The sequence below is a fragment of the Mustela putorius genome, unplaced genomic scaffold (genome assembly GCF_011764305.1).
Source record: "Mustela putorius furo isolate JIRA1106 unplaced genomic scaffold, ASM1176430v1.1 tig00003913_pilon_pilon_pilon, whole genome shotgun sequence".
In the NCBI taxonomy this organism is placed as follows: domain Eukaryota; kingdom Metazoa; phylum Chordata; class Mammalia; order Carnivora; family Mustelidae; genus Mustela; species Mustela putorius.
In genome coordinates this window covers 8,963,908-8,981,613 of record NW_025422060.1, presented here as the reverse complement: position 1 = coordinate 8,981,613, position 17,706 = coordinate 8,963,908, and the positions used below count along the sequence as shown (strand labels likewise).

The following is a 17,706-nucleotide window of genomic DNA, read 5'->3' as shown; positions in this document are numbered from 1 at the left end:
TGGGACTTTGTAAGCCCCCTCACCAATCCCTACAATCATTCTAGAAATGGTTAATGTATATGTAATGATGTTATGTAATGCTAGATGTATGCTAGCATCAGATGTGGTTCATGGACTCCCCCTGAACAGAGCAGACTCAGCTTCCTTGTGCTGAATGTTCTGTCCCAGCCTTTTATTGGGGGTGCAGAGAGCCAGAGTGGCTCTGAATGCCCATCTCTTTAGGCCTCTTGTTGACTGGAAACCCAAACCCAGCCCTGGCTGTGGGAGGCGTTAGGAGCCCCGCTGAGGGAGCTGCCTCCACATGTCTGCACACGTGAATGTGTTTAGGTACATCATTGATTTTATGCTTGCAGCTGTGGGGCTTGAAAAACCATAAAAACCAGCTCCCTGACCAGATTTCCCACCAGCCAACTCTGGGACGCACCACAGGTCCCGCAGCCGTTGAGGAGAACAACCCCGCCCCCTTCCCCAGATGCCTTCACCCTCACAGCTCAGAGTTGTCAGGCTGGAGGCGGGTGGGGGAAGGGTCCTTTGTCACCCACAGAAGCCACCACAGTAACTCCAAGCAGACGGCCCTGGTAGGAGAACCTTCTGACGGGTCGGTGGTGCTTCTTATGGAGAAGGGGAGCCCCCTGCGATCAGGGGCCCTTTGTCCTGGACTGCAGGCTCCTTTGAAATAGTTAGCTTTATGAAGTTTTAGCCAAAGAGCATCCTGTGATTTGTGATTAACCCAAACTAGGATTGACCAGTCAAACCGGTCAATTTTTTGTAGAAAAGCCACAGAGAGCTCTTGGTCCCTCCCCATGTCATCTCCCAAGTCCCAGGCCCCCTGAATCTACTTTCTGTCTTGTGGAGTCCCCTCTTCTAGACATTTGGTGTGAGTAGAATCCTAGTATCTGTGTCCTTTGGGTCTGGCTTCTTCCACTTAGAATGTTTTCAAGGGTCCTTGTGTTATGTAGTATGAATTAGGAGTTCATTCCTCTTTATGGCTGAAGGATATTTTGTTGTCGTCTGATGTTTCCTTCCATATTTTCTGCATTACTGTAGCAAACACACCGGCCCCCACCAGTGGTGCCCGTGGGCCTTTGTGTTCCCCATATCCTCTCCTAGGGCAAATGACTCACCTCCTAGTTTCCTTCTGAAAGGACTCCAGTGGTGGCTCAGTGATGCCTTCCCCTAGCCGCCTTACTAGCTCTCATCCTATCGTCTTTCTGTTCATCGTTGGAACCTGTTTTGCTCCGCCTTCCTTACTGTGTAGTTTTATTTGCCTACCTCCCCCCTCAGAAAAATGTAGAGATTTTTCTCTTTCTTTTTTTCTCCCCAGTACTGCCTGTGTGCTGCCTAGCCCAGTGCCTGACTCATGATAGCTTCTCCATAAACAGCTGCTCAGCGAGTGAAAGCAGAGCCGAGCATTAGCGTGTTGTGTCCCACCGCCAGTCATGGGGACGTGTCCACCTGCACTGGCCTCGTGGACATCACGACAAGCACGTCACCCCTGTAAGGCAGGGTTTGAAGACTCCAGTGAGCAGGAGCCCATTAGAAGCAAGAGGAAGGGAGGAGGGAGGCACCAGCGTTTTCACACGTTAGGCTTATTGATGGGATGATGAAAGCATAAGGAGTTCCTTCCATCTGGACCATCCCTCGATTTTATTCTTCTGTCTCTTGCACCAAAAGGACCCAAAAAGCTAACGGTCCTGGGACATGTGGGGTGTGTCACTGAATTCCTACAGGGCCATGAGCCAAGCTGGCGGGTCTGGATGCCTTTTCTTTCTCAGGCAGGACAGGAAACCCTCTGCTTGGAAACCCTGTTTGTTGATTCCAGTAACCTTCCCTTTGTCTTGGGGGGACCTTAGCAGCTCATTTCTGCTGAGCCATATGATATTCAGGGAGTTCTGTGAGATTGTGTTTTTACTTAATGAGCGTGATTCTAAGGGGAAACCCAGGCTAACCTCACCTTCCTGAAAGTGTGAGCCTGTTGAACCCTGAATGCTGGCACAGCCAGAACGCGGTCATGAGGCCCTCAGACCCAGCTCTCTGGGGCTTCACGTGGGTGCCTGCGGGTGGGGTAGAAGACCCTACGATGGGGGCGGGGAGCCTCACAAGGAGCCTCCAGCTGACTTCAGACAGTTTGTAGGCAGAATGAGTTGTGGGTGTCTCTTCAGGTCTGGCGAGGTCCAGATGGACCTCGCGACCATAGATGCCCCCGGTTGCCTGTGGAATAGAGTTGAGCTCAGGCAGGGCTACCAGGAAGGGGGAAGGGCTGTGGTTCCTGGGTTGTGGCTCTTGGGGCTGGCCCTCACTGCCACTTCCCTGTTGCCATAGGCCTTCCCATTGAGAGCTCTACTTGTAAGCGGATGTCTAGGTCCAACCCTTCAGTTCTTCACAGTGTGGTTCAGATCCTAGCTCCCATCATTTAGTACCTGTGTGACTTTGAGAAAGTGACTTAACCTCTCTGAGCTTCCATTGCCATAATACCTACTTCAAAAACTTCACCATCCCGACAGACCATTTTTGAGTGCCTGATAAGCCTCGGGCACTGTGTTAGGTGCCAGGAACTTTCGCTCAGGAGGCTTACAGCTTGGTAGAGAAGACATTTGTGGGGAAAAAAGACCATTGTGATACAGGATGGTCCTTGCTTTGGCAGAAATACTCCCGTGAATGTCCCAGAGAATGGGCTGGGGGCTGGGGAAGCCCCAGGGAGCGCTGGCTGCTGAGTCCAAGTGTCCGTTTCCTCCTTGGCTCCCCTCACCTCCCCTAAACGCATAGTTCCCCGAACTGACCTGCACACTTCAGAATCTAAGGAAGAGGAGATAAAAAAATATTTTTATAAAATAGGACCAGTCCTTCTGGAGAGAGAAAATCTAGAGGAAGAGAGGAGGTTCCTAGAGGAAACCTCCTTTCTGGGGGAAAAAACACAGAGGCACAGAAACAAAACTGCTCCAGCAAACGGCGGCAGCTCAGCCCGGGCCCCTCCATGCCTCCATCCAGGGGAGGGGCCGGACCCTCCAGCAGCTGGAGTGGGGCAGTCGCTGACCTCCGCTGGCTGCAGTCCCCACTGTAAGACCACAAGTGTTCTCAGCTGCAGCCTGCCTCGGAAAGCAGCCTGCCAAGTCCTGGTCCCGTGCCTGCTCGGCTGCCGCTCTGGGATGCATCCCGCCAGAAGGGCTCGGAGCTCACACCTGAGGTCTCGGCAGCCGACTGCTTCCCTCCTAGAGCCCACGAAAACCTCAGTCTGCAAGACCTTCCCCCTCCCGGGGGATCGGCCAACTCTGGAAGCCTGAGGTGTACATGAGCTGCTCTTAATTACTCCCAAAGAGCCCTTGGCTGCCTTACTAATTTTTTTAAAGGTAGAGGACTGTCATTTAAGCTTTTTTTTAGGGTTCTAGTTGTGAGAGTCTACCTTTCTTTCATGGAGAAGTGCTTGCCAACCTGTTCTCTATCCTGTCCCCATCTTCATGGAGTCCAGTGGCTTCCACCTGTGAAATCAGGGGTTACTGTGAGGCCACACCTCCGGACAGAGCCACCAGGCATAAGAGGACTGATGACAGCCATCCCCTGTCCCCGCCCCCAAGAGAAAAACACAGGTTTTCCCCCAGAGCAACCAAAACCCCTTCACGGCCATCCAGAGGTCTTTGCCATTCCAGGTGAAGGTGCTCATCATTTTCCCTCTAGATGTGCCAGATGTCACCTTAATTCCCTGCATGAGGCTTCCCATTGAAAGAAGTCAGGGCAGGTGTGATTAGCCTTGAAGGATTGTTTTTTTAAGTTTTTATTTTCATTTCGTAAGTGTAATATTAGTTTCAGGTGTACCATCTAGTAAGTTAGCACTAACTTACATCACCACGTGCTCATTGCGACAAGCGCACTCCTTCGTCCCCGTCTCCTGCTTAACCCATTCCCCTCACCCCCGCCACAACCCCAAGCCTTGAAGGCTTTTTAAAGGAAAGCCTGGAGCTCACGTTGACCCGCACAAAACTGGGCCATAGCGCTCATTGCTTAAGATAAGAGCGAGAGAAAGACAGCAAATCTAGACCCAGATATCAAGAATCACGGGCCAACTTCTCCATTCAACGCTAACCCTGCAGCATCCCCCAGAAGCACACTCTGAGGAGGGAAGAAAGATCATCACGAGGCCAAGGATAAGAAGGAAAAACACTTTGAGCTTCCTTTAAAGCTTTTACATTTGCCAGAGATTTCTGGTAAGGTCTTTCTAGAAGAAAGGCCAAAGTACACTCAAGAAGATAATAGAGATGTTCCCCCCTGCCCAGGGAGAAAAATAAAAGGCCGTGTAGTCCAGTCAGGGGAAAAAAGTGGCCTGTTTCTCTGGGCCTGTTAAGTACTTGTTGACCCTCTTTCTCTCTCTGCCCTGAGTAATGACTCTTAAGCCAAAGGAAGCTAAGAGGTTTCTGATGGGTTAAAAAGAGGTCATCCATTAAAGGGTCAAGGCCTGGTGCTCTGGGCATCTGTCACTGAATTAACTAAATCAGTTCAGAGCTTGTGGAGTCTGACAGTGAGGAGTAGGCAGCCAGCTGGGGGGACATCTTGATTCCATTACGTCTACTGAGAAAAATTAGCCATTGTTTTCCTTGCTGGATATGTGGCTTTCTCAGAAGAAGATAGCGGTCAAGGAGCCCTCCTTCAGTGCAGGTAACAAAGGCCATACTCCTCTTCACTTCCTAAGCTCATGATCTGTGGACCTAGTTTATTAAGTTGGAGGGCCTGATTTGGTTCCCAACGAACTCTGTTGCACGGACTACTGAGCCGGATTATGGTAAGATGCCTTCTTCCCAGGGTGAATGTTTTGAGATAACAGGTCAAGCTGACTCTGGTCAGAATTGTAGTGGACCTAGGAATTGGCTGGATAACTGGAACCAAGGATCCCAAAGAGAATATAGCAAACGCCAACCGAAAGGCAATGAACAAGAGCCCCGGTTAGGCCAATGATTGCATTGTGAAAAATCCAAGTAAGACAAAACAGTTTTTAGAAGGCCCATGTCACCATGTTAGCCATCTCTTTAAAAAAAAAAAAAAAAAAATTACATAACCTGTACCTTGGGCTACTATGTGTTCAGAACTGTATTTTGACATGAAGACTAACACTGGTGTGTAAATGATGGAACAGAGAGAACATAATGATAGCTAGTATTTTTGAGTGCTGGTACTGGGCACAGCTTTTGGCTATATATAGTATATATATTAATACATTAATACAACAGCTCTATGGGAAAAAAAACCCAACTTATTAGTCGTATTTCAAAGATGAGAAATCTAAGACCCAAAGACATGACATCACCAGAATACACAGCCAGTGAGTGGTAGACAATGTGGCTTTAAAAACCATCTTTTAGTCCGTGTTACTCAGAAGTAGGAAGTGTTTAAGCCAAGCAACTTTATTTTTAAATTCCAAGGAGTAGCCCTATGACACTCCCTGGATTTACAGTGCTGACCTCTAGCCCGTGCCTAAGATCTAGGAATGTCCCTATGCGTGCACACACACACCGTTTTATGGTAAAGGCAGCTAGGATGGAGAGGGACCCAGAGAGTCAGGACTATCATGAAGCCTCTCAACTTCCAAACCAGGGTTCTCACCCCTAAAAATGATACACTGAAACAGTGGAGAATAAATGATGGCCATGATTGATTATGTGAGGCAGGAGCAGGAACTCTATCTCAATAAGGTAGCACGGAGCCTCTGGAGAGTTTGAGAAGTCTAAGCTAGAAACTGTAGACGATTTCGCTTTCCATCACAAAGCCAATTGCTGTGTCATTGCTCTACAGTCTACTCCTTGTCTGACTTACCTTCCCAACTAGATTGTGAGCTCCTGACAAATACAGACACCCATTAGGCATCATGTTCTTTCTCTTTCCTATTAACGTGGGTTGGCACAAAACAGACACCCCCTTCTTGGAAGATGGGAGTGGGGGTAAGGATAAGAGATGGCCTAAAAGCCCAGGGCCTCTGCTCTCTTCTTTAAGCACAAAGTAAAATATATTGAATCCTTATGCAATTGCTATTAAGACACACAAACCCTGGTAGATGGTGTGAGCCCACCAAGTTGTGAGTGACAGCCCTCCTCCTGGAAGGTGAACAGAGCAGAAATGAAACAAGGAAGTGAGTTTTCTAGTTTGTTTGTTTCATTCTGAGCTTGGAGATTATTCCTGGCTGCGAGTCTCACTCTTTTTGTAAGAGAACTCTTTGCTGATGCTTGGAAAGGATGTGGGATCTTGACGCTGCCTTTGAAGAAGGGATCATTTCCGATCATTTCCTTGCCCATTGGCTCGCAACAGTGTGGTTCCTGCTCATGATCAGGTCTTCCCGGTGTGTTAGAAAGAGCCCAGGACAACCCAGTCCCACGATGAGTCTTGACATCAGTTGCTTATTTAACCTCCGCCTGGCCCCTAACCTCTCTCCACTGGGCTTGCTTTATCCGTGGAAGGAGGACACAGGAGCAGATGGCTGCTGGAATTTTTGTCCAGTGCCCCCCTCCCACCCCAGGAGAAGCAGGAAGTTACTCAGAGGTCATTAAGAGGCTTGGTGACTCAGCCTCAGGGACAGGAGGAAGACAGGCTCCCCGAAGTCCTGGTCAAGAATCAGAGCCATTAAAACGAGCTTCCTGTCAGGCCTTTATGTGCCATCATGGCGAGAGCTCGTCCACCACTCATGTGTTGTTCCGGCACTCTGTAAACACTTGGCCCTGCTATGCCTTCCCCCACCCACAAGGAACAGGGCTTGTGGGGGGCGGGGACCGTAGCTGTTTTCTGCGCCAAACTTCAGTGATACACAGGATGTGGGAATCCAGCACACTTGCTAATAGGATCCAGTATCCAGGTCTGCTCATGAACTGTATATAGGGGACACAGTGACCCTCAGGGCTCAAAGGCGGTATGTATTAGCCGCTCTTGTTTGCTCTCCGTGGATAAATGTCTCTCTGCTCCTCTTCTCTACATTAGAAGGTAAGAGTGGAGGACCTGTCATCACTTGGGAGTCACCTGTCTGGGGCAAAAACTACAAACCACGTCTGGTACCCACTGTGGTCCCCTCAAGGGTGACAAACACCATGTCAGTGAAGCCACCACTGGACAGTTTCTCCAAGTCTTTTTTTTTTTTTTAATATTTTATTTATTTGACAAACAGAGATCACAAGTAGGCAGAGAGGCAGGCAGAGAGAGGAGGAAGCAGGCTCCCTGCCGAGCAGAGAGCCCGATGTGGGGCTCGATCCCAGGACCCTGGGATCATGACCTGAGCTGAAGGCAGAGGCTTTAACCCACTGAGCCACCCAGGCGCCCCCTCCAAGTCTTTATTTTTAAGGCAGGCCCCGTGATTAAGGCCGTTCTTACTCCCGGTTCTTGTTGGCTGTTAGTCCTTCATGAGCCGCTGCAATGCGACGAGGCTTTGCTGTATAGGAAACCAGAGGAATCCGGGTCTCTAAGAGGATAAAGAAGTAGTATTTGTTATGTACCAAAACAGGAAAGAGGGGCGCCTGGGTGGCTCAGTGGGTTAAAGCCTCTGCCTTCGGCTCAGGTCATGATCCCAGGGTCCTGGGATCGAGCCCCGCATCGGGCTCTCTGCTCAGCGGGGAGCCTGCTTCCTCCTCTCTCTCTGCCTGCCTCTCTGCCTACTTGTAATCTCTCTCTGTCAAATAAATAAAATTCTTTAAAAAAAAAAAACAGGAAAGAAAAGCCACTGGGTAGGACGCACAGACTTGGTTTTATACTTCCTCCTGACAGTCCCATTGTTGCTCATTTGTAAAAATAATTCCGCCCATAAAGTTAACCAGCCATTAGTAAGTAAGAGCTGTTCCCACTAATTGGTGGGCCCATGTGGACGGGAGCGTAGAGTAATGGGCCAGGTGCCCTTGATTCCTGCTTCTGGTTCCTTCCCTGACTCGCTGTGTGGCCTTAGGCAGCGCCCCTTAATCTCTCTGGGCCTCACTTTCCCCAAGAAGAAAATTTCCCACTGGTTCTCCTCGGGGGGTGCTGGAAGATCAAAGATGTGATGTTTGCAGAGCTTTAAAGATGCCCAGGTGCATTAGAAAGGCCTGATTTAATAGGTATTAATTAATAAATCCTTTAATTATTGATAAATCAGTATGTTAGCTTTTAATTAGCTTCATGGGCCTAAGTCATGCAAAATCATAAGGGAATAACCAGGCGGTGGTGATCGTCTGTGTGTGTGTGTCTTTGTGTGGACTCACAAAGCTCATTGATGGCTCTAGCTGGGAGCTGGGTTAGGACAGCTGCAACAAGCCAGAGAGGCTCTCTGAAATGACATGGATGATCTGGGGCCGCCTCCAAAACCAGCACAACGGCGCCTCATGGACCCTGTTAACAGAGAGGAGGCAAGCTCGAAAAGCTTCTGTTTGCTCGCTGCTTGAACTGTCAGTCCTAGTGGCCAGCAGCTGCCTGCATGCTCAGGGAGGCCGGGGGAGGTGGAGAGATGTGAGCTGCCTTTGTACCCGGGCCCCCAGCCTTCCCAGTACCCCCTGTGTGAGGCGAAAAGGATCAGGCTCATGTTCCTCCATGAGCACATCCTCTTCTTCTGCTCCTGGGACCCTGCTAATGGCCCAGTGGAATTCTTTCCTAAAAAATTGTCCATCATTCACCTCACTCCCACGCACCCTTCCCAGGGTTTGATTTGCAAACGAGCTCCCTGCTTAGAGCAGACTTGAAGGAGAGCCCGTGCCCTGTCCCTTATTAGAAAATGTCCATGAGCACAGAGCCTCCTAAAGAGATGCTAGGAACCAGGCCGCCAGGGACCACAGCTGAGGCTCAGCTTGCCTTCTGCTTTTCGAGGAGCAGGACGGAGGAGGTGACGGGGAGCCAAGCCCTCTGAGCAAGGGCTCTCCTCTCTCAGCTACTCCACCTGGCAGGAGGGGCTTCACACAAAAACCCAGGTGAGGTGTTCCAAAGCGCCAGGTTTGTTTTCTTTCCTTGTGACCAGGAGGAGAAAGCCCTGGAGGCACCCATCAGATTCAGAGAAGGCACCTGACCTAAGTGTGGCCCAGTCCGGCACCGAGCCTGTGACCTGAGCACCAGCCAGGACCAAAGACTGGGACCAATGATAGAATTTGTGGGGCCGCTTGATCAAAACTTAGTGGGAGGGAAACAGGAGGACACCAAACCAAGTGCGGGGCTCTGCGGAGCATATGGCACACGCCCGTGAAGCCAGTCATAGCCAAGATGGGTGCGGCGTGGGGCTGAGGGTCCCGCTGAGGGAATAGCCAGCTGCCATCCACAGCATTTTTCAGAGAGGGATGGGAGAAGGGGTCAGGGGAATAATTCTACACACTTCAGTCGAGGATTTCCAGCATGCGAATAATCACATTTTATTTTTCTTAAACACTGATGTCAGATCTTGAGTTCGGAAATTTAAGAAAAAAATTATTTTGGTGTTTCTGTTATTTGCCAGGATTTGGAAGACATAAGAACAATTAGGAATCACACTAAGATCTAAGTTCTTGGAGCACTTCCTTTGTGCTGATGGCATGTTGAGGATCTGTTGCTTCTACCTTAGAAGGGCATTATTGGGGAAACAGGCTGGAGGAGATGCTGCTGCTTGCCTATGGTCAAACAACATAGATGCAGGGACCCTGCATTCACCCAAATGCAGTTGGACCCCAGAGCGTGCGTGCCTGGCCACTGCATCCAATAGACTTACTACCTCTGGTCTAGGAGGTCAGTGTCTGGGGTCTGTTAGGTTGGGCGTTTTTGTGTCTGGCAAAGTTCAGGTGGAATGTCTATAAATATCTAACAGCGGGGGAGGGGGTTGGTGAGGGAGGAACTTAAGGTATTTCATTGAGGGATTGAGCTTAGCAGAGCATCCAACAGGAGCGTGAGACTCAGATCTGTGACTTGAGTAATGGGCTCTGCTCAGGTGAGCTTTCATCCGTGACCTCACACACAGCTGTCTGAGCCAAGGTAGGGCTTTGGGTCACTTGCTTGCTTTGAGAATGTCTCTCTACCCGCTTGCTTGGAACCAGCACTAAAGGAAAAAGAGAAGTACAGTTTTCCTTGGGCTTTAGAGCAAAATGGTCTTTGAACTGTGGACCAAAGAGTCGTTAAGAGTAGATGACCTCCTTCCTATTACGCAGACAAAATAATTGTCACATGCTGCAGAGCAGGTCCTGAAAAGAAAAGAATGCAGCCGTTCTTGGAGCAGGTTTTCTTCCAGCCCAGTTCCACGAAGGGGTGGAGTCCTTTGGCCAAGACCTGACTAGTGGGCGTGTCTGGGTCTGGAAGGGCAGGGTTGATAGGGCACAGGGAAATCACTATCCCATCTCTAGGAGGCAAAAAACGGGAGTAGGTCAGGGAGTGTCAGGAGCCCCGGCCCAGAGGACTGGGTTGTGGGGGAGGCTAGGAGGAGACCCTAAAAAGCACATGCCTCAATGCAATGAGTGAGAGAAGACCCCAGGGAGGCATCGGGGCTCCCAAGGTGAGGAGGAAGCACAGGATTCCCGTTTTACCCTACTTTGGGCAAAATCAACTCAGATTCTAGGTGCTTAGAAGGTTCTGCGGAATGCATCAAACAGAAGCATAAAGAATAGAACTACAAATGTGTATGCACATAACTTTAACCTCTTTTGACATTTTCCAGAGGGTTAAGTAACTTTCTTTTTCTTCCGATGAAAGGACCCCACCCCCCTTCGGAACTGCTGCCCTAATCACTCCCAGACCCTGCAGTTTCTTGTTAACAGGCTCCCTCGTGCAAGGAGGAGTGCCCACCAGAACCCCGAGGGCACGCATTGGGCAGTGGGAGGAACTCGCTCCCTCCCACTTTGCAAAACGGCCTCATTTCGACCTCCCCCTCTCTGATGGCAGCCAGCCCCTGGCGGCAGCGTCCCGCCGGTTGCCGGACTCTGGATTTGCTTTGTGCTGCGGAAAGAAGCAGGGGCTTGACAAGCTCATATTGATATCTCGAGTTGCCTGCCCCGAAATAAGGTTCCAGCAGCCCCCGCCCTTCTCGGGGAAGCTTCCCGAGCCAGATCGCCTGGGCGAGTCCGAGCTCTTACACATTAGTGGGCAGGAAGTGGAGTCCCGATGGGAGGCTGGGAATTTGACCGCCTTCCCATTTCAGCACTGGAGGGAGGAAGCTCAGTTCAGCGCTGCGCACAGATGGCTCCCGCTCCCCTCTGAGCGCGCCCCTGCTCCCCACTCCGCAGCTCGCCCTGCTAGCGCCCCCGCTCGCCCCCGCTCGCCCAGTCTTTGGAGGGAAAAGTCCGCGGAGCTGGGCACGGTCTTGGGTAAAGCAACAAAGGTAAAGCAGAGGGGAACAACTTGCAAAGAACTTGTTTTGTTCCCGTTAAGAAACCTGCAGGAAAATCCACACCCACGTTGCCGGGTTTTGAATTGGAGAGCAGCCTGTGTGTGTGTGTGTGTGTCTCTCTCTCTCTCTCTCTCTGCACCAAGAGGCGGAGGGCTTGCAAACAACTGTGCGGTCTCTGCTTTGATACGGAAGCTGCCAGCTGTAGAAGTTAAGTAGCAAAGCGAGGAGGAGAGCCCTGAGCCAAGCACTCCTGAACGTAAACCACATTGTTTTCTGTCCAGATATTCCAATGGAGGCAGTTGGAAAACCTGTATTTCAGAGAGAAGAAGTTTTCCGTGGAAGTTCATGACCCCCGCAGGTAAGCCAGGAAAGTGCTTTTCTGTTGGGAGTGCGTGGTCCAGCCGGCATGTTATTTGTATTATTATTTTCATGCTGTCATTGTTCGTTTTCGGGAGCAGCGGAGAGCGGGAAGAGGGCGGCTGCCCATGGGGAGTGCCCTCCAATCTGACGGTGAAGCTTTGTTTTGTACTAAATATGTCGATAGATGCGGTGGGTCCAAGTGTGCTTTGCATGTGTGCGGGAGTGTGTGTGTGTGTGTGTGTGTGTGGTGTGTGTGCACGTGTGCATGCACGCCTGTGTGCATGAGAGGAACTGGCAATTCTGAGATCATCTCCTCAGGCTACACGTGTTCGGTGTTCGTGTGTGGTGTCTTGGCATGCCGGGGCGTTTTAGATGGATGGCACTTGAGCGGGCAGTGGCCTGAGTCCTTTTTGGAAGCCTGTGCCAGAGGAGAGTCTGAAGGACAGCTTGTCAGAGCTTCTGAGAATGTTTCAGGGAGAACGGTTGGCATGGAAAGGAAGCTATAACTAAAGTGTGAGCTTGTTTGGTTCCCCGAGCTGTGATTTTGGGGGGTTAGTGTTGTGGGTGGGTGTTGAAAGTGAGAGTTCTTTTTCTCCCCACCTCACATTGTGTCGCAGGGAGCACGAGTGTAAAAAGCTGTGCTCTCTAAGTCAGATGCCAAACAATAGGGTCCCAGTCTGGAATGCAGCAAGCCCTGCGTGGAAGGTTCTCGGGCGGCACATACTGGCTGCTTTTCCTCTCTTTGTCTGCCGGCAGTCCTGGACTTAGAGGCAGCTCAGAAACAGCAGCAAAATCCCCTGAAAACGGGCCTGACACCTAAGGATAAATTGCTTTCAGGAGGTTCAGAGAGGATTTACTACGAAGTAGCCCTAGGAAGATGGTGAAAAGTCAGACTCTACAGAGGGGCCAACAGGACATTTAGGTACCATGGATGCCGCAGCCTTGGCCTGCCGGAGAGAAGGTGGCCTCAGCCGCCCTCACACATGGCCTCTGAGCAGCCCAGACAAGCCTCTTTGCCTCCCAGAGAGCTCTCAGAACAGGATGCTGGCCCCCCAGTCAGAGGGCTGAGCTGAGGCAGTGTCTCTGGTCCTGCCGCCAGCGATAACCCAGCAGGGCTGACAGGCCACCCTGCCCTGCCATGTAATCTGCGTGACACAGCCACTTCGCGGAGGGGAAAGGCTCAGCCCACGCCCCTCGGTTCCCACACAACCAGCAGGTGCAGGACATGGTGGAGACCCAGTCTGCACAATCAGATGAAGGCGGTGACGTTAGCAGAGGAACGACTTGTGCAGCATTTCTCGGGGTCCTTGGGGGTGTCTCGGGCTGGAGTTGCTGCCTCTGCAGAGCAGGAAGCCGTCTGCAGGGTCCTGTGGGGGTGAGGCAGACGCTGAGAATAATAGTCCAGCCAGGCTTTTGCAGGCGAACTGAACCAGACCAGTCTCAGAAGCGCAAGGGGAAGGAAAAGTTCTTTGTGACAAGAGTGAGATGCCCAGTGAGTCAGAGGCAGAAAGGGGCTGCCTGAGAGGATGAAACCCAGGGACTGGGTCATCTAAGGGGCTGTGCCTCAGGACAGGAAGGAGGTACTGCTAGCTTCCTATTCTACATGTGGGGAAACTGAGGCACACAAGAACCAAAATCATCTGCTCTAGGTTGTAAAAAGCTGGCAGAGTGGTCCAAAAAGGATTTCAACCCAGGGAGCCTGGCTCCACAAACCACCGGCATCCCTGCTGTGTTTAGCACAACACACTGGGGCCCGCGTGTGGGGCCGGGGGCACCGGCCATAAATACTGAAGGTGGCCAGCAGCCGGGCTGGTCGGGGAAGTTCCTGAGGAGGAGAGATTCTGAGCTGAACCCCAAAGCATGACTAGGATTGCAGGCTGAAGGTTGGCCCTTGGTGGGGATGAAGGCTTCATTGGGTGGTGTCAGAAGAGGGGAGGAAGGTGCCGGAGGCTGGCGGAGCACCGAGTGTGATCACCTCTCCCCCAGGAAAACAGCTCTCTGTCAGCCTAAAAGCAGGGCAGGCGGGGAAGGAGGCCAGGATGGTGTCTGCCCTGATGCTTTAAAGACAGCTTTTCCGTGTGTGCACCGGGTTGCTGCTGGCACAGTGCCTTTGCTCTGCCCTGAGAGTTTCCCCTCCCGCGGCAGCAAGCAAGCGCTCTTCCCACGGCCGCAGGGTGCTCCTTCCAATAACCACCATGCCCACGGCTGTTGCCAGGTTTGTTTGGAGCAGGGAAGACGAGTCTGGTTGACTCTACGTTGGGGCGGTCCCAGCCAGGAAAGGGGGTCTGAACCAGAGTGACGGAGAGCAAGTACGGAACAGGATCCTGTCCTAAAGGGGCCATCGATGGGACACAGTAGGGACGGGGCATCAGCCCAGGCAGAGGGTGTGTCCTTGATCGCCGGTCCCAGGTAGGACCATAGAAGGTAACCTTAGACCCCTTAACTCGATACCCACATGGATTCTGTGGTTCCCTGAACTTGGCAAATCTTCCGTTTCTAAGGTTTAGGCAAAACAGAAGTTGGTGGGCTGGGAAGAGCCTGAAGGGGAAGATGTGGAGAAGAGATAGATTACTAATGGAGCAGGAGAAGACTCAGTGTCTGGTATGGTTTCCAGCAGAACCTTCCAGACCTGGCCAGCCCCTGAACACTTCTTCCCTTGCCTTCCTTACAGGCCAAGCACCTGGCCTCTACCTACTCATGCTCTCACTCAGACACACTCCCAGTTACTTTTCCTTTCTTTTCTTTTTTTTTTTTTTAAAGGATTTTATTTATTTATTTATTTAACAGAGATCACAGGTAGGCCGAGAGGCAGGAAACAGGCTCCCTCCTGAGCAGGGAACCTGAGGCGGGACTCCATCCCAGGACCCTGGGATCATGACCTGACCTGAAGTAAGAGGCTTTAACCCACTGAGCCACCTGGGCGCTCCTTACTTTTCCTTTCTAATTCGGCTTTTCAGGGAGAAAAGATAACACTTCCTCCCAGGAGCCACCGTGGGTGTAGAAGCCAACGTAGGAGCCCTGCTCAGTTACTTTTTGCTTACCCAGAGACCTGTGGGGCTGCTGCTCCTAACTCTTGCTGACTCCTTCCTCTTTATCTTCAACTGTGTTCTCTCTCAGAGCTGGCCTTTTCTCCTGACTTTTAACTAAATTACTGTGCCTAGCATCAGTAGCAGTAATGAGCGCCAGATTTGAGATTTTCCCTAAAAGTGGGTCTGAAGAAGACCGTCTTTTTGGTCTTTAGCCCCCGAGAGAAAATCATGGGAACAGCTCTAGATTTTCTGCCAGGGAAAATGTGTCATTAAAAAAATGATTATTTGAGAGTTTCTTCTAAATTAGATATCTTAGGGGCACCTGGGCTCAGTGGGTTAAAGCCTCCCTTCGGCTCAGGTCATGATCCCAGGGTCCTGGGATCAAGCCCCACATCAGGCTCTCTGCTCAGCGGGGAGCCTGCTTCCCCCTCTCTCTCTGCCTGCCTCTCTGCCTACTTGTGATCTTTCTCTGTCAAATAAATAAATAGATAAAAATTAGATATCTTAAACCTAAGAACACTCTTCTTTTCTGATGTTCACATCAGATACCCAGCCCCCACCCCAGCACCTTGCCCTGTGTGCATGTGAGCATGTGTGTGCACACGCGCGCACACACGCGCGCATGCAAACGCATTCTCCGATTTCATTTGCAAAATCATCTGCCTAGCCTAGGGAATACACTTCACAGAAAGCATGATCCTGTCACTATTTTTTCCCCCCAACACCATGGCTGTGGCAAATTATGTGGGACCCACATTTCCTACTTGTTACCATCTGATCACCTCTGTGTACCCCAGATTTATGCCTTATCTGCTCCATAAATGTGTGTGTGTTGGTGGGGATAATGTGGAAGATGGGCTAGACTGCTTTCTACCATGGCTCTCTCTTTATACCCAGCCTGCCAGCTGACTGAATTTGAAATGGATAACCAGCTCTTTCAAGGAACACTGAGTTAGAGCAGTGTGAGAAGTCCAGACTCCCTCGGGACGTCCCACAGGCTGTGGCCTTGGTGATTAGAACAGAATTTACTTATCCTTCACCATAGGCAGTATTGCCTTAATAAAGGACGTTGTCAAAGGCTTTTCCTGTTTCTGAAGTTTGTCTTGGCCCAGCGCCAGGAGCTGAAGCTCAGAAAGGACTGTCCAGTGACCTTGAATGGCCCATCTTATCCCAGACAAGACAGAGGCTTGGAAATTCTGAACCCTAAGGAGCCAGTAAATAAAAAGAATAGCATTATTCATGATAGCCAAAATATGGAAACAACCTGAGTGTTCACAGAGGGATGAGCAGATAAAGACATGGTGATGTGTGTATATACAACGGAGTATTATTCACCCATAAGAAAGGAGGCCATCCTGCCTTTGGCAGCCGTGTGGGTGGACATGGAGGACATTATGCGAAGTGAAATAAGCCAGACACGGGGGGAAAAAAAAAGAACTGCATGATCTCATGCATATGTAGACTCTCAAAAGTCAAATATGTAGAAGCAGAGAGTAGAAGGGTGGTTCCCGGGACCGGGGAAGAGAGGAAACGAGGGGATGTTGGTCCGACGTACAAAGTTGTGGTTATGTAGGACGAGTAAGCCCACGGAGCTAAGCTACAGCGTGGGGACTCTAGTTAATGATGCTCTACTGAATCCTGGAAATGAACAAAGAGAGTAGATCTCAGGGGCTCTGGAGACAGATAAATGAAGTCATGATCTATGTTCATTAGCTTGAGAGTACTAATCATTTCACTATGTGTATGTGTATCAAATCCTCTTGTACACCCGAAATAGAATTTTTTCAGTTTAAATTCGAGCTAGCATTGAGTGCAGCACTGGTTTCAGGAACAGAATCCAGTGATTTTATGACCCACACGCAACACCTGGGGTTTATCCCAAGAGCCCTCCTTTAATGCCCATCACCCTTATAGCCCACCCCTCACCCAGCTCCCTTCCAGCCTCCGATTGTTCTCTACTCTCAGAGCCTCTTAGTGGCTTGCTTCCCTCTCTGTTTTATCTTATTTTTTCCCTCCCTTCCTCTCTCTTCATCTGTTTTGTTTCTTAAATTCCACCTGTGAGTGAAGTCATATGATATATTTCTTTCTCTGACTTACCTCACTTAGCATAATACACTCTAGTTCCATCCGCACTGTTGCAAATGGCAAGATTTCTTTTTTTTTTTTAATCACCAAGTAATACTCCATTATATAAGGAGCCAAGAGAAAAGCAAAAAGGAACTATTGGAACCTCATCAAAATAAAAAACTAAAGCGCAGTGAAGGAAATAATCAACAAAAGTGAAAGGCAACTGAAGGAATGGGAGAATGTACTTGCAAACAACATATCAGATAAAGGGTTAGTTTCTGAAATATATAAAGAAATACAACCAAATAATCCAGTTAAGAAATGGGCAGAAGACATGAATGGACACTTTTCCGAAGCAGACATCCAGATGGCCAACAGACACATGAAGAGATGCTCACCATCGCTCATCAGTGAAATGTAAATCAGAGCCACAATGAGATATTACATCACACCTGTCAGAATACCTAAAATTAACAATTCTGGAAACCTAGGTATTGGTGAGGATATGGAGAAAGGGAACCCTCTTATACTGTTGGCGGGAATGAGAACTGGTATAGCCACTCTGGAATAGTATGGAGGTTCCTAAAAAAGCTAAAAATAGATCTACCCTGTGATCCAGCAAATGCACTGCTAGCTACTTATCCCAAGGACACAAAAATGCTGATTTGAAGGGACCCATGTACCCCAGTGTTTATAGCAGCAGTGTCCACAAGAGCCAAATTGTGGAAAGAGCCCAAATGTCCATTGACTGATGAATGGTTAAAATGCAATTTTTATTAAAAAATTAAAAAGATGGCCTTTGCCAGTTAGTTTCCCTAAGTATGTGTGTGTGTGTGTGTGTGTGTGTGTGTGTGTATGTATTTGCATGTGTGTACGCTCCTCTGTCCATTTATGCAAGGGCTTTTAGGTCCCTTGGGTTCTCAGTAAAAGCTGTTGACCGGTCCCTGGAGTTCCGCATCATTGACACGGTTGAACCTTGTGATTCTT

The 17,706-nt window shown here is 50.0% G+C and overlaps 1 protein-coding gene across 7 annotated transcripts in view; it reads left to right on the top strand.

Annotated features, from left to right (window-relative positions):
- The window catches only part of FRMD4A (FERM domain containing 4A), a 450,500-nt gene that overhangs the window by 373,296 nt on the left and 59,498 nt on the right, over positions 1 to 17,706 (top strand). For all 7 annotated transcript variants that reach the window (XM_004774871.3, XM_045069220.1, XM_004774870.3 and 4 more), the window contains exon 12: positions 11,545 to 11,621. In XM_004774871.3, coding sequence (XP_004774928.1) covers positions 11,545 to 11,621 — 77 coding nt within the window. The remainder of the gene's footprint in view (positions 1 to 11,544; positions 11,622 to 17,706) is intronic.